We start from the raw sequence: 14898 nt of genomic DNA on the forward strand, positions 1-14898 counted from the left end.
TTCCGCCTATACCACTTCTACCCAGAGTGCTGAAGAAAATCAGATGCGACCGGGCCCAAGTCATTCTTGTGGCACCGGACTGGGCTGGAAGAGTTTGGTATCCCGAGCTACTCAGTATGAGCATGGATCCCCCGATCCGACTGCCTCTTCGGGAGGCTCTTCTGTCGCAGCAACAGGGGACGGTCCTCCACCCGAACCTGTCCAGCCTCCACCTCCTTGGGTAGAGATTGAACGGTGACAGTTGATTCCATTTGACTCGCATCCTGAGGTCTGTAATGTGATTCTGGCAGCCAGGCGTCCTTCAACTAAATTTGTGTACGCCTGTCGGTGGAACAAGTTTGTGGCGTGGTGCACAGCGATAGCTGTAGATCCCCTTTCTGGCCCTCTTTCTGAGGTCCTTTTGTTCCTTCTCTCTTTGGCCCAGCAGGGCTCTGCTCTGGGCACTATCAAGGGCTACCTTTCTGCTCTTTTAGCCTTTCTCAGGCTGCCTGATTAGTCCTCTCTTTTCAAGTCCCCTGTTGTCAATAGATTTCTCAAAGGCATTACTCACCTTTTCCCTCCTATTCCTTTTGTGATGCCTCAGTGGGACTTGAACCTGGTTCTCACATACTTAATGTGCGCTCCCTTTGAGCCTCTTCATAACTGTCCTTTGCGGTTATTAACTTTGAAAACTGACTTCCTGGTGGCCATCACCTCCGCTAGGCGTGTGAGTGAGCTCCAGGCTCTTTCATGTAAACCTCCTTTCCTGGCGATTCATCCGGACAAGGTTGTGCTTCGACCACGTCCCTCCTTTCTGCCGAAAGTAGTCACTGCCTTTAATCTCGGGCAGACTGTCACTCTGCCCACTTTCTTTCTGCCTCCGCACCCTTCTAGAGAGGAAGAGAGGCTTCACCGTCTGGACCCAAAACGTGCGCTTTCATTCTATCTCAACTGCACACAACAGATCTGGGTGGATGACCAGCTCTTTTTTGGCTGTGTGGGTGCCAAGAAGGGCCGAGCTGTCCACAAGCAGACTATCTCCCGATGGGTTGTCTGTGTATTAAAGCCTGTTACTCTCTGGCTAAAAAGGAACCTTCAGTAGGGCTGCGCGCCCATTCTACCAGGGCCACAGCAGCTACTACAGCATTGGGACACGGTGTCCCCCTGCAAGATATCTGTCAGGCAGCCACATGGCTGCATACTTTCACTAAGCACTATTGCCTTGTCAGTCAAGTCCGGAGAGACGGCTTCTTTGGCAGGTCGGTTCTCCGTGACTTTCTGGTATGATTTCACTTCGCAGACCCTCCACCGGGGTTGGTATTGCTTGGGTATGTATTCTAAGGTAAGGAATCTATCACTAACGTGTCTCTTTCAGATGCACAAGTTACTTACTTGTGTAACAATATATCTGTAAGAGACATTAGTTAGTGATAGATTCCTTACCGCCCGCCCATCCTCCCAGTTCTGCGAACTGCTCTCTAGGGTTCAGGTCATCCCTTTTAGGGCCCTAGTTCTATTGCACCAGTAGTCGGTCTCTGGCATGGCTCTGCGTTCCTGGCACGGAAAGTCGTGCACGGAACTGACATCAGCGCGCGTGGGTGCGTCTAAGTAGCTCCGATGACGTCATCTCGGCAAATACGACGCCAGCGACGTACGCGGAGCCGCACGACGATGCCTACCGACGCGCAGGTGTACTGCTGAAGAAAACTTTCTGGATCCAGTCTGACGCCTGGGGATATTCTAAGGTAGGGAATCTATCACTAACTAATGTCTCTTACAGATATATTGTTACACAAGTAAGTAACTTCTGCTTCTGTGCCCACACAAGCTACATGAATCACTCATCTGACCTTTCACTAAAACACCCACACATTTCAACCATTAGACAGAGTTAAGAACTGCACATACTGCAGGTGCAGTTTATTGAATCCCCGTCCAGCTCACGTCCAGCCGGGGGTACCGACGGACAGAGCGGTGCCTCACTTCCTGAGCGGATGCCAGGTGAGGTGAGGAATGCACCCGCATAAAGACGGGATTTAGTCTAATACTCCTGTGACAGTCGACCAAATTTTGGACTCACAGGTGAATGTAGGTTGTATCGAACCAACCACTTCTATTGTGACTTTACCTGTTTTTACACAAAACACATTACTTGCAGTAGCGATTCTACTTCTAGGTCCTGATGAAAGCCTTGATCAGAGTGAATCAGTAGGCTGAAACATGTTGACCTGTCATCTTCTTGGACTTCTTGCCTTTATTTGTTGGAAACTGCACACGCACTGTTTTACTCTTGACACCAGGACAGCGCTTATTAAAACTGTTCCGTGTCCTGGTAGCCAATTTTAGATCAATCACTTCTCTCACACACACTTGTCACATGCACTGCAACCATCACCTTAAGAAATAATGTAGGCTCCACATCTTTGGTTCATAGTATATTCCTTCTTACACTACTCCTAAAAACATCCGTGAGCTCCCTTCTACCGTTGAGAAGGTCGTACACCTTAGTTGCACTAGGGATTGCAACTAAGAGGAGATCCCAGATGATGAAGCATGCCACCTCAGTGGGTGATGGGATTCTATCCTCTTTAAGAGGACTCCTTTAATCAATTCAGACTAGCTTGTTGTTGCTGAAGCTCAGTTTTAACAGACCAGCGGTTTTTCTTGTGTTATTAGCAGTTTATTAACCGCACGACTGGTGCGAATCCCATCTCACCGGAGAATACAAGCTGCAGCAGATCATTCTCTGCACATGGACAACTCCTATGGAATGATCTAATCCAGGACAGCCATTTTCTGAAGGCAAATAGATTTTTTATATTAATTTAAAGTGTGTCATAGTTTCCACATATAAGCAAAATCATCATTTAACAAGCATGATAAAACAAAATCCGACATCAGGTACTTCCCAGTAAATTCCACAGAAAAATCTGAGATCAATAGTACAAATTTGTGACATCTAAAAGGGCACCGTGGCATATTTACGGCATTAAAATAAGCACATTCAAATCTAGCCTTTTCGTTCATCTAAAATTGTAACATCCAAATGCATAAAATCTCCTTCAAATTAAGGAGCAAAATTACCCTTCTTAACCCTCATCCTGCAGATATATTTGCAGTGGGTCCAACATGTTCTGTGGTCTGGAGGCGGATGTGATATATCTGAGTAGTTCTCCATCATTGTATTACCTTATATTAAATCACTTACCCAGGTCTTATATTTGGGTGTGATCTTTCAAGGAAAACATTTGGGATGTATTTATTTCCACGTGAAGGCCCTCTGGTTATTCAACTTCTTTAAATCACTTGAGACCATTAGATTGTCCAAGTGTACCTTAGAAATGCTGCATAACAGAAAAATTACACTAGAGCAGTTGTTCTTAACCTGTGGTCCAGGGACCCCTGGGGGTCATCAACGCCTACTCAGGGGGTCTGGGACTGCTCTCAGTGCTGGATTTCAGTAATGATCAAATGGGGATCCATGAAAGTCTGTAGGTTAAGAACCACGGCACTAGAGGATTGCAGTGACAAGGGTATTGATGAAGTGACTCTGGCTTAAACACATTTTTACTGACATAAACGCAATGCCATTCACTGATGTGAAACGATAATGGTGGAAAAAAGAATGATGCATGTAGGAATGTATGTAGGAATGGATTAATTCTGGTGGATGGAATGGTGGTGGCAGAAAATGAATCCCACTGGCAGGCATTGAATGGCTGCCTATAGTAGTTGTTACTGACTAGCAGGGCCTAAATGGGGCTGGCTTAGATGGAATGATGCTTGCTATCCCTAGTAGAGATATAATAGCTGTATGTGTTCTAGACTTGCACAGGATGATTTTCCTGAGATTAAGGCCTGGAAATACAGTGGGACAGTCTGAAAGCATCAGATAGAAAGGTATTTGTCCATTTATTTTTATCTGATTTATTGCACTTCTTTAGGAGTCCATCAGCGATTTCTATTGGTATTATTCCGGGAAGGATGTCATCGATGACCAGGGCAAGAGGAACTTCTCCAAGGCCATGTCTGTTGCCAAGCAGGTTTTCAACAGCCTGACTGAGTACATCCAGGTAAGACCTCTTTAAGTTCTGTCCCTTTTTCTTTAACTGCTTCCTTATGCCAGGCTCTTTCCCATCCTTCAGAAAAACAGCAAATCCCTACCCTGAACCAAAACTATCACAGCTCTCTTTCGCTGATCTAACAGGGCCAGTTACCTCCATAAATTGTCTTAATTGAACAAAGCCTTGCTCTGATCCCCTGTCGTGCCCCAACAGAGCCAACAAAGAGCCATTCATCTTTCTATCTTTGACCCAAATGCACTGTCACTGTATTTGTCCTACTCTCACGCCACTTAGAACTGCTCAACGAACAAATATTATCTCATTCAGCTGTCCCCACCCAATTAATATCTTCACCTTTCTTCTCCATGTCCCCTCCACCCTTCGATTCCTATAATGGCACCTTTTCTGATGATTATCCTTGATAACATCCCCCTCTGTCAACTCCTGTTAGTAACACCATCCTTCAGGAGGCTTGATAAACCACTGCTTTTGCCAGCCCTTGCTTACATCACCTGCACAGAGTAGTCATTGGTAACATCATTGTCTGTAACCTTCACTTGATAATGCCACCTCATGTCATCTGCTCTTGGTAATGTATTCTCTGGCTTTCCCTTAGTTTTTGCACCTCCTCTAGCCTGCCCCTGTTAATGGCACATCTTTTCACTAATTTAGATAATGCTTTGTCCTCTCAACGCCACTTGAAAATATTTTTCTGATGGATACTTTCAATCACAGATTCCTCACCTTGTCAATTTTCCCTGGTACCAGAGTGGATCCGTAAGATTTTCATAGCATCTCCCTTGTGTGTCGGTAGGTAGCATTGTGCAGCTCCTTGTCTGGTCTGTCCCATTATGGATGTGGTATCGGGCCATTATATCTGTGCCTCCCCTGAGCTCTAACGTCAGTTCCAATCTTTATGTGCTGCTCGACGCGGATCCAGAAGTTGTTCTCTTTGGTCTGTCAGGCTTGACAGAGATTTCTTCTCACATTTTTCCAGTGTATAAGGGGCATGTCCCCTCCTAAGGCAGCAATGTTCAAACTGTGTAAGGACTGCAACAAACATGTTGGTGATGGATCCCTACGAGGTCTGTCTCTTGTGTCTGGGCTCCCAGCATGATTAGGGGTTGTGTGGCAAATGCGCCCAGATGAACCTGAATGATATCCAAGATCGTGAGGCCAAGTTGTATGTCGCACATTGCCGGAAGTCGCCAAGGCTTGGACACAGTTGATGGAGCCAGATCTCATGAATGCTCGCCATTGAAATCGAGATCTTCAGTTAAGTTCAAAAAGTATAAAAACACAAAAATTCTAAACATGGCTCACCGAGGGCACACCACTTCCACAATTTGTAGTGGTGCGATGCCCTGGGTACCTCCAGGCCGCTAACTCTATCTCCCACCCTTGAATCTATTCTGGCACTTATTCCTATTCGATCTGACTTCCCCAGCCCTACAGCGATGTGATAAGTAAGGGAATTTAGGAAGACTATGGACTGGATCTTCAGTACCCGACCAGATCCCTCTGGCACACATTTGGGCCCTAAGGATCCGAGATTGCCTTCAGTCAGTCTACCGCCAGTGAATCAGTCCTAGAGGCTGACTGTGCCTCATTCGAAGGTCAGGCACAGCTTTGGGCTTGACACCGATACAATTTACGGTGCCTCAGCCTATGGCTCTACCTTGATTGTCGACACCTGCACCAATGCCGCCTATTCCAGAGAGGGAGTCAATAATCCTGTTGGGTTCAAAGCAGACCTGGAGCGTCTTCCATCGACATTGCACCAATCATACAATTTACAGTACCATAGCCCACGCTGCAGCCTTGAGTGTTGACACCGTCACCGATGTCAGCTATGCTGGATGGAAAGCAAATGATCCTGTTGCGTTAAGAACCAAATTTGCACCAATATCACAAATATCCACACTTTGACCCTGAATCGCTCCCGCAACGATTTCATGACTAGGGAGATGATGACGACAGCAGTAAACCATACGAGGATGAAAACTTATTTTTAGACCTCCAAGCCACCAGTGGCTTGGGCACATCACCTGACATTGGCCTTGATTCGCCTTTGCTTAATGTGGTTACAGAAGAGACTGCCTCCTATGCCACTGTCATTAGAAGAGCATGAGAAGTTCTGGACTTCACTCTGCCCACCACTGAGGTCAAGACTAATGTTTTAATGTAGGTCCTCCAGCCAGGACAGATAACGCAAAAACCTCTCCTCCCTTTCAACGAGGCCCTCACTAAGACACTGTTGGAGGCACCTTGCAAAGCCAGGATCGTGCCCTCCAGTTAACAGGCAGATTGCAAAGCAGCATAGGCCTGCTCAAGGAAAATCTGCCTGCCACCCCCAGAACCCTTCACCAGAAAGTCTGGCTGTACATGCTTTCACCAGTCAATTGAACTCCAATGCGTTCCTGACCACACCCCCAGGCTGAGAGTCAAAATGCATGGAGACTTTCACGAAGAGAATGTTTTCCTCGGTTAGCCTTGCGATCAGTCAACAACAGCTTTCTCTTGGGGAGGTACATGCATGCATTGTGGTATATTGTGATGGACTTCTTGCTGATATTCAATCTTACCTTTAGCACCTAATACAAGGCAGCCAAGATGTGGTGGAGTATTCCATAAGACCAGGCCTGGACACTACAATCTGCCTGGGTAGAGGAGTTGGTACCAGTCTGCTTCACCAGATTTTTCAGTGATGTCCAGCAGTCACTGATGGACATGCAATTCGATGCCACTCCTTTCTTTGGAGACAAAGAGGACTCAGCCCTAGAGCTCTTTGAGGACTGCAAGGACTGCTTTCTTGGCCTGGCACCGCCTTTGCGCCAGTTCTCCTAGTAGTTTCGGCCCTTTTGAGGCTTCGGAAGTGGTTATCAGCAGAGACAATGTCAGAACATGCCTCAACAGCAATTGGCCTCCCAAACCTTTTGAGGCAGAGGCCGGTGATCTGGCCACCAGCCTCCAGGCCTCTGGGGCAACGACCTACCCAAACCACCACCCCGCCCATCGCAGCTGCCGCAAAATTGCTCTAGGTAGTTATAAGTGAACCAGGGACTGGGAGAATCACTAGGGACCTTGGTTAATTGCATTAAAAAAACAGTGGTCCCTAAATAAACAATCTCAAACATTAATCATAACCAATAGCAATTTAATAAAAACATACAGGAGGAAATATGACAAAGAAGTGGGTGCCAGTGAAAAACATGCTTGGTGCTCTCTTGGGTGTGATACAGTGTGATAAAAGTAAGCATTATGCGTATCATATAGTCAAGAATATCATGGCCCACTAAGTTGTAGTACAGATCATTAGAGGTCCATGATATAGTCAGCAAGGTTTCAATCCCGTGAAAGATATGGGATCATCATCAGTGCTATTTAAAATATGGAGCCCGAGAGAGAGATCAAGTTAAAGATCAAGGCACTGAAACTTGCAGGAGTCACCACGGTCACTAATGATATTGGAGCAAAATGCGATGTGCAGAAAGAGCCAGGTGGAGTATTACACCTCACACTGTATAGTCCATGGATGGTCTGCATTCAAGGAAGACTTCCCAACGGTCCCTTTGTTGAAGACTAATTTTACATGATTCTCTTCAGAGCCTTCACTCTGCCTCAGTGAAAAGAGGATATTTATGCTATGATCCTGATGCTTCAACCCTATGCCTGGGTCTTGGTGAGAGCGGCTCTGAAACTTCTTGACCTCCTGCATCCTGCTTGTGGACCACGGCAGGTAGCACATGCAGGCTCTGCAGTAGGATCAGGAGTTTAATTGGGCTCAGCACCAAGGGAACCTTTCAGATTCCATTCAGGGGTCGGAGAAAACTATGAAAGAGCGTCAGTGGTGGCTGCTAGACTGCATTTGGACTGGTGGCAGACCCCTCTCTCCCCACCACCCAGAGCTTACGGTCATGATTCATGCATTGTTGCTGGGTTGGGGAAGTCATCTGGGAGAGGTGGAGATCAGAGGACATTGGTCATCAGAGGAAGCCCGCCTCCACACCAACTCGTTAGAGTTACGGCTGATTTGCTTGCACTGAAAACAATCCTTCAGACTATCAAGGGGGAACAAGTGCAAGTTCTCACAGAGAACAATACAGCCATGTAGTATTGCAACAAACAGGACAGAATGTTGTGGGTCTTGTGCCAGGAGGCCCTGTGCCTCTAATAGTGGCTCAATGTTATGGGTATCTCCCTGGTTGTACAAGACTTGACAGGATCTTTAACACCAGGGAAGACAAACGCAAAGATGTAGCCTAGCGAATCTCAAATGATGGCTGCACTCTGATGTGGCACTGGGCTTGGGACTTCTGTACGCCTTCCCAATTTTATCTCCTCTGCCCACAATTCTGAAGAAGATCAGGAATGGCAGTCCCCGAGTCATCCTTGAGGGTCCAGGCTGAGCAAGAAGAGTGTGGTACCTGGAACCTACTGGCCAGAAGCATCTGTTCTCTGATTTGAGTGCCCCTTTGGGAGGACCTCCTGTCGCAGAAGCAGGTCATGGTCCTGCAACCAAGCCTGCACAAACAACACCACCATGCATGAAATGGAGTTTGAGCTACGACTGTCGATGGCCTTTGATCTTCCTCCCGGAGTAGTTGGTGTAATACTGGAAGCCTGTTATCCCTCTACTAAAAACGTTTATGCGGGCCGCTGGCAGAAGTTTGTTGTATGGTGTTCCTCTTGCAACATTGAGCATTTGCAGACACAGTTAGCAGATACACTGCTGTTTTGTTTGCTTTAGCCTAGCAAGGCCTTGCTTTGGCATCAGTTAAAGGCTATTTGTCGGCTCTTTTGGCATTTTTTACATCTACCCGGTCAGCCATCTCTTTTCAAATAACCAGTTGTTATGCACTTTTTGGAAGAGCTATTCACCGGTTGTCACCAACACCTTTTGTGATGTTGCAGTGTTATCTTCTCACATTCCAGATGTGGTCCCCATTTGAACCAATGCACAGCTGTTTTCTCCAACTATTGACACTGAAAACAACGTTCTTATTGTAATGTAATTTGCTTGTCAACTGATTGAACTTCAGGCTTTATCTGTCCAGCAGCCGTATGCTATTATTTCTCCAGACATACTGGTTGTTCGGATAAAGGCTGCTTTCTTCAGAAGGTTGTCACACCCTTCCCCATAGGGCAATTGTTGGAACTTGGGTTACTGGTTGAGGGGAGTGAAACCTTGCTCAAGCAGTAACCACAATTTCTGTCAGGGTGAAGTCACAGTAAACCCCAAATTAACTTGTGCTTAACCCTTTGGTAGCTTGGCACAAAAGCAGTCAGGCTTAACTTAGAGGCAATGTGTAAAGTATTTATACAGCACTAATAAGGTGACACAAGAAAAATTCCACACCAATGTGAGTAAAATCCAATCAATTATTTCACACCAAAAGGACAAAATTCCAATCAGTAGACTGGAGGTATGCAACTTTAAAGATTTCAGGTAAGTAAAGTGCCTCAAAGCACTGCTAGTGACATCTGATCATGCAAGACCGGGTAAAAGTCACAGGTTCAGGCCGATCGCAATGGGGCGTGTTCTGGATACAAGGACCAAGTTATTCCTGTAGAAAGAGTTACCTTCAAAGTCCAGCGTGCAGAGTTCCGTTCTCGGTGGAAAGGGCTGCGAGGAACAGAGTTGCGGATGGTTGTTAATGTATGGCAAAGAGTGGGCCAGATGTTACGGACGGTCGTTGCTGGAGCTTCGCACTGGCAGTTACAGTGCCTTATCAGTACTGTAGCACCAAGTGCTGCTCTTGTTTTGATGGGCATCAATGGCGGTTGCTGTCCCGTGAAAAGTCAAGTTCACCAGAGCTTCGCGTTGGCGGGTGCCGCGGGCAGCAAGATCTTGGCGTAGACGGGCACTATCGCAAAGAGCTCATAACTTCATGATTGCTCATTTTCTTGAGTAGAGAGATCTCAATTAATGCCACAACAAGGGTCCAGGATCTAAGGGCCTCCACTTTGGAGATCAGGCATTCACTCTAACAGAGGCCAGTAGGGCTCAGGTAGGTCCAGGCAGCTGGGCAGTTGAAGGGAGCCTCTGGAGTGTGTTATGGCCCTATAGCTCAGAACAGGAGGTCAGACAGTCGACCCTTGGAGTCACTCAGCCTGGGATGAAGGGTAGGGTGCAGGTCCAGTCTTCCTTCTCTGCAAGCAGGGCAGCAGTTCAGCAGAGAAGCAGGGCAGCAGAGTAGCAGTCCTTCTAGCAGCAAGGCAGCACAGCGGTCCTGCTTCTGTAGTATCCACAGGTCCAGAGGTGTACTGAAGAGTTGGGTCCATTATTTATACCTGGTGCTCAATTTGAAGTATGAGAAGTTTCTAGAGAATTTCCTTTGAAGTCCTTGAATTTTCCTGCCTCCCCTGCCTTGGCTCGAATATGGGTGTATGAAAAATGCAGTGTTGACATGCCCTTGGTGTGAAGGGAGTGCACAGGCTATTCAGTTGCAAAGGTGGCTGTGTCCAGCCCACCCCACCCCCCCATCCTGCACGTTTATGGCCCATCCAAACACAACTAATCCCTCTATTGTGTGACTGTCTGGGAGGAATAAACAAAGTCCACCTGTCAACTACACCCAGTCACGTGACCCATGAGCAGGCTACAGGCACCAAATGGTTGGGACAAGAAAATGCCAACTTTCTTAAAGTGCCATTTTCAGAAGTGTGACGTAAATTCCCACTTTACCATTAAAGAAGGCTTTAAATTACAATTCTTCAGATACTAAACTCGACATTCCTGCCTGCTCCCAGTTGAAAGTTATCTCTTATTAAATGTAATAAGGCAACCCAATGTTATCCTGTTGGAGAAGGAGGCCTCACTGTAGTGAAAAACAAATTTATGAGTGTTCCACTACCAGGACATGTAAAATTGAAAAGCACATGTCCAACTTATTAAATAAACTGCACCGTGGCCTACGGGCTTCTTAGGGACTACCCAGGGGTGATGTATATATGTATCAAAAAGGAATGTTTAGGCCTGGCCAAAAGGTTTATTGTGCCAGGTCGAAATGGCAGTTTGAATTGCACACACACGCTGCATTGACAGGCCTGAGACATGTTTAAAGAGCTACTTACGTGGGTAGCACAATCAGTGCTGTAGGACCACAAGTAGCTTTTAATTTACCGGCCCTAGGTACATGAGTGCCACTTTAGTAGGGACTTATAAGTTAATTAAATGTGCCAATTGGTTGTAAGCCACTTTCACCATGTTAAAAGGAGAGAGCACAAGCATTTGAGCACTGATTAGCAATGGTAACGTTTGCAGTCTTAAAAGCTAACACAAACGTGAGGGTAAAGGAAAAAAGTTTGAGGATGATTCTGCAGAGAGGGCCAAGTCCACCAGCAATCCATGGCTTTCTTCACCCCTCCAGAGATGAGGAACCACTCCATCGGCTTAACCCCAAGAGGGCATTACATTTTTACAAAAGTCGTACAAGATATATCAGGGTGTACAATACGATGTTTGCTGGCTTCTCTGGGGGGAAGTAGAGGAAAGCGGTGCAGAAGAGGACCATTATTAGATGGATTGTCTTAAGTATAAAGATCTTTTTTGGGCTGGCAAAGAAACAGCCCCTAGAGGGCTTAAGCGTTCATTCCACGAGCAAGACGGCTACACCACACCACTGGGGTGTGGTATGCCTGTATTTCACATTTTCCATGCTGCTAAGTGGGCGTCAGTCCGTACTTCCATAAAGCACTACTGCCTAGATTGCCAGGCCCGGCTGGAGGGTCATTTTGTCCAGTCTGTCGTGCAGGATTCATTGGTATGAGCCATTCCACAGGCCCATCTCCTGGGGGAGTATTTATTTACGAGGTGAGGATTCTGCGGCTAGAAATATCCATCAGAAGAATTGGGGGCAGATTTATGTTTCCTGGCGCATCCCTGCAAATCAGCAGGGATGCGCCAGGAAAGATGCGTCACGCAAGTTTACCCTTGCGCCACCACAGATGCGCCGCATTTACAATGCAGCGCATCGTGGCGCAAGGATAAACAGATGCGTGACACATCTGCTGGTGTAAGGGCGGCGCATTGCTGGAGTCGTGTCGCAAGCACGACGCAACTCCAGCAATGTTTAGGGGCTGCCCATACCTAACATGCTGCGTCATGCCTTACGCCTGCTTCAAGCAGGTGCAAGGTTTTGACGCAGCAGCGTCCGAAAAGCGACTGAGTGAAATCTTGTAGATTTCACTGCGTCACTTTTCTGAGGCTTTTTTCGATGGAACGCCCACCCTGCATACATTAAACCTGATGCAGGTTTAATGTGGCGCAGGGCTTTACACCGTGACGCATCTCCATAGATGCGTCACGATGTAAATGGGGCGCAACGTAGCGCAGGGTTTACGCCGCCGCTGCGTCACAAAAGTGACGCAACGGTGGCGTAAAAGTGGCGCAAGTCTAACATAAATCTGCCCCAAAGTTACTTGCCTTCAGTAAGCTCTTTCTGATGAATACTCCATCAAACTGCAGATTCCTCACCGACCCGCCCTCCTCTGTGTTCTATTGAATGGACTTTTCTAGTCCAGACTAATAAAGTACCAATCTAGAGATCTGCACACTGGCATATTCTGATTTCAGAAGCTTCACATTCAAAGGTGCGAACATGGATCTCAAAGAAACTGACGTCAGTGCTCCGAAATGGCATAGATGTGGTGGGCCTAATGTTACATCCAGGGTGGGAAGGACCCAACTCGGAGCTGCGAAATGCCACCTACTGATGCACAAGGGAGTTGCTATGAAAAATTTCTGAATCCAGTCTGGTGCCTGGGAAAATTCGACAGGTGAGAAATTCACATTTAGTGTATCCACCGTAAAGAGCGTTACCTAAGGTAAGTAACTTTCTCATACTTGCCCTTTGTCATGTCATCAACTCTCTCTTGCTGCCGTTATTGATGCTCACTCTTTTCCCCGCAGGGTCCATGCACTGGGAACCAGCAGAGCCTAGCCCACAGCCGCTTGTGGGATGCCGTGGTTGGCTTCCTCCATGTGTTTGCCCACATGATGATGAAGCTCGCTCAGGTACAGTCACCTCTTCCCTCAGCGAGGGCTTAGGGAACACAATGGATTTCTGCTGCTGATCGGCCTATGATCTCTCGGCTTCCAATAGGCCTTAGATTCCATGCCACTCTGCATTCCCTAGTCCCATTCCTGCACAAAGAGATGAAGGGGCATGGCGTTCCTAAAACGAAGCTCCAACTGTCAGAAGTTTCCAGGATGGCCCAGGCCACCTAGTCATTAGTTATTATTTGTTTTATTTGCTATTTATGAGTTTATCTAAGAAATCGTGCACAGAATTGGCACCTTTTAAGACAGCACAAAAAGTGGGTCAGCCTCCTAGAGGAGTCCCTCTGGGCGCGTAAAATCACACCACCCTTCTTATCTAACTTTGTGTACTAATTCTGAACTGCTCTCTAACTCGCCTGTGACACAACGGCTGTACCTTCTGGGGTTTGGTGTTCTTTTGGTTCATTTTTGTATTCCCGCTTCCACCCTTCCTTTATGAGTCTGAGCCCCCTGACCCCCCAGGGCCCTATGGAGGTTGTCCCACAGAATGTGATCTAAAATCTGAATTTACAAAAGGGTGTAGCCTAAATGTGCACAAAAAAACACAATATGCGCGCAGAGCTTGCCTCTCCTCCGCTTGTCACCAGCTTGAACTCCTTGGAAGTCCACTGACAGTTGGCATTTTCTGTTCTTTAAAATCAAACAGGTTTTATTGTAAGGGGAGGTAAAATACGTGGCATAAAATACACCTTTGATTGTGTGCGCACCACACACATGCATACACACTCGTACATGCACACACACATACATGCCCCCGCCCCATCTGTAGAAAGAATGGGCTTGTGATGTGAATAAACACGGGATATGGCAAGTTTTTCTATTTTTTAATGCCAAATGTGAGCCTTTGATCAATGGATCTGTTTAAAGAGGCATTACCATGATAATAATGAAGCTCAGATGCAGAGACTTTCTGAACTGCCACCGTTTTGGGAGATTTTTAGGTCTGGCATTAATCAAGGCCTTTTGAATTTATTAAATTTATATGTATAATATACTAACTTATTGGGGCCTTTATCCAGCCCTGTTCATCTATTGGTCTGTTTTTGTGTCAGTCACGTTTTTATTCCACCCACTACAGCTTACATCATGGAATAGTGGGTCAGCCTACTTCAGTCATTGGCTAACTTCACTGTGAGTGATGGGATTCTGCCCTCTTACAGAAGCATATCACACACAAAGTAGTTCCCATAAGTGCAAGGGGTTAATCTGGCAATGTATGCTTTTTGAGACCAAAACAATAATATTTATTTTCTTTTTGCCGATGTACTTTTAGACTGATGAGGACTGGCAACATCCCCAGCAATAATTTTGACAAAAACCATGACAAAACAAACATTGACAAAGCCAAAAGGTTGCCTTTTTTCCGTCAGCCCTAGTAGCTTTGCCAAAGCTTGTGCAAGAGGATCCCATGACAAATATGTTATTCATTTGTAATACCAGAAGCCCTTCAGATGGTAGTTTTTGAAGAAAGCCAGACTCTGACCCAATGACAGTCCCCTTGTCTCCCCTCATAGACAGCCCGAATTCCCTCCCCAACATAAACAAAATAAAGGAAGGGTGGAAAGGGCATGCACTTCGGAAAAAATACAAAAATGCTGTTAAAAATGTTTCTAAATGACATTTTTATTCTGATGTGTAACAGATGCCCAAAGGTGGAGGACTGCGAAATGGAGTAAGACACTTTCTGTCATACGGCTGTCATTTGATACCCTAATGTTTGCCGTCCATGTTCGCTGCTCCTTACACGCTGTTTTTGTATCCCATGCCTGTGTTCCTTCTCTTTCTTCTTTC

The 14898-nt window shown here is 46.4% G+C and overlaps 1 protein-coding gene across 5 annotated transcripts in view; it reads left to right on the top strand.

Moving 5' to 3' along the window:
- The window catches only part of RYR1 (ryanodine receptor 1), a 1245571-nt gene that overhangs the window by 1046687 nt on the left and 183986 nt on the right, over positions 1-14898 (top strand). For 3 of the 5 annotated variants that reach the window (XM_085625233.1, XM_085625235.1, XM_085625234.1), the window contains 3 exons: positions 3924-4052; positions 12958-13062; positions 14750-14779. In XM_085625233.1, coding sequence (XP_085481359.1) covers positions 3924-4052; positions 12958-13062; positions 14750-14779 — 264 coding nt within the window. The remainder of the gene's footprint in view (positions 1-3923; positions 4053-12957; positions 13063-14749; positions 14780-14898) is intronic. The other 2 variants (XM_085625236.1, XM_085625237.1) reach the window with 1 other exon arrangement.

This window comes from Triturus cristatus, chromosome 9 (genome assembly GCF_964204655.1).
Source record: "Triturus cristatus chromosome 9, aTriCri1.1, whole genome shotgun sequence".
NCBI lineage: Eukaryota > Metazoa > Chordata > Amphibia > Caudata > Salamandridae > Triturus > Triturus cristatus.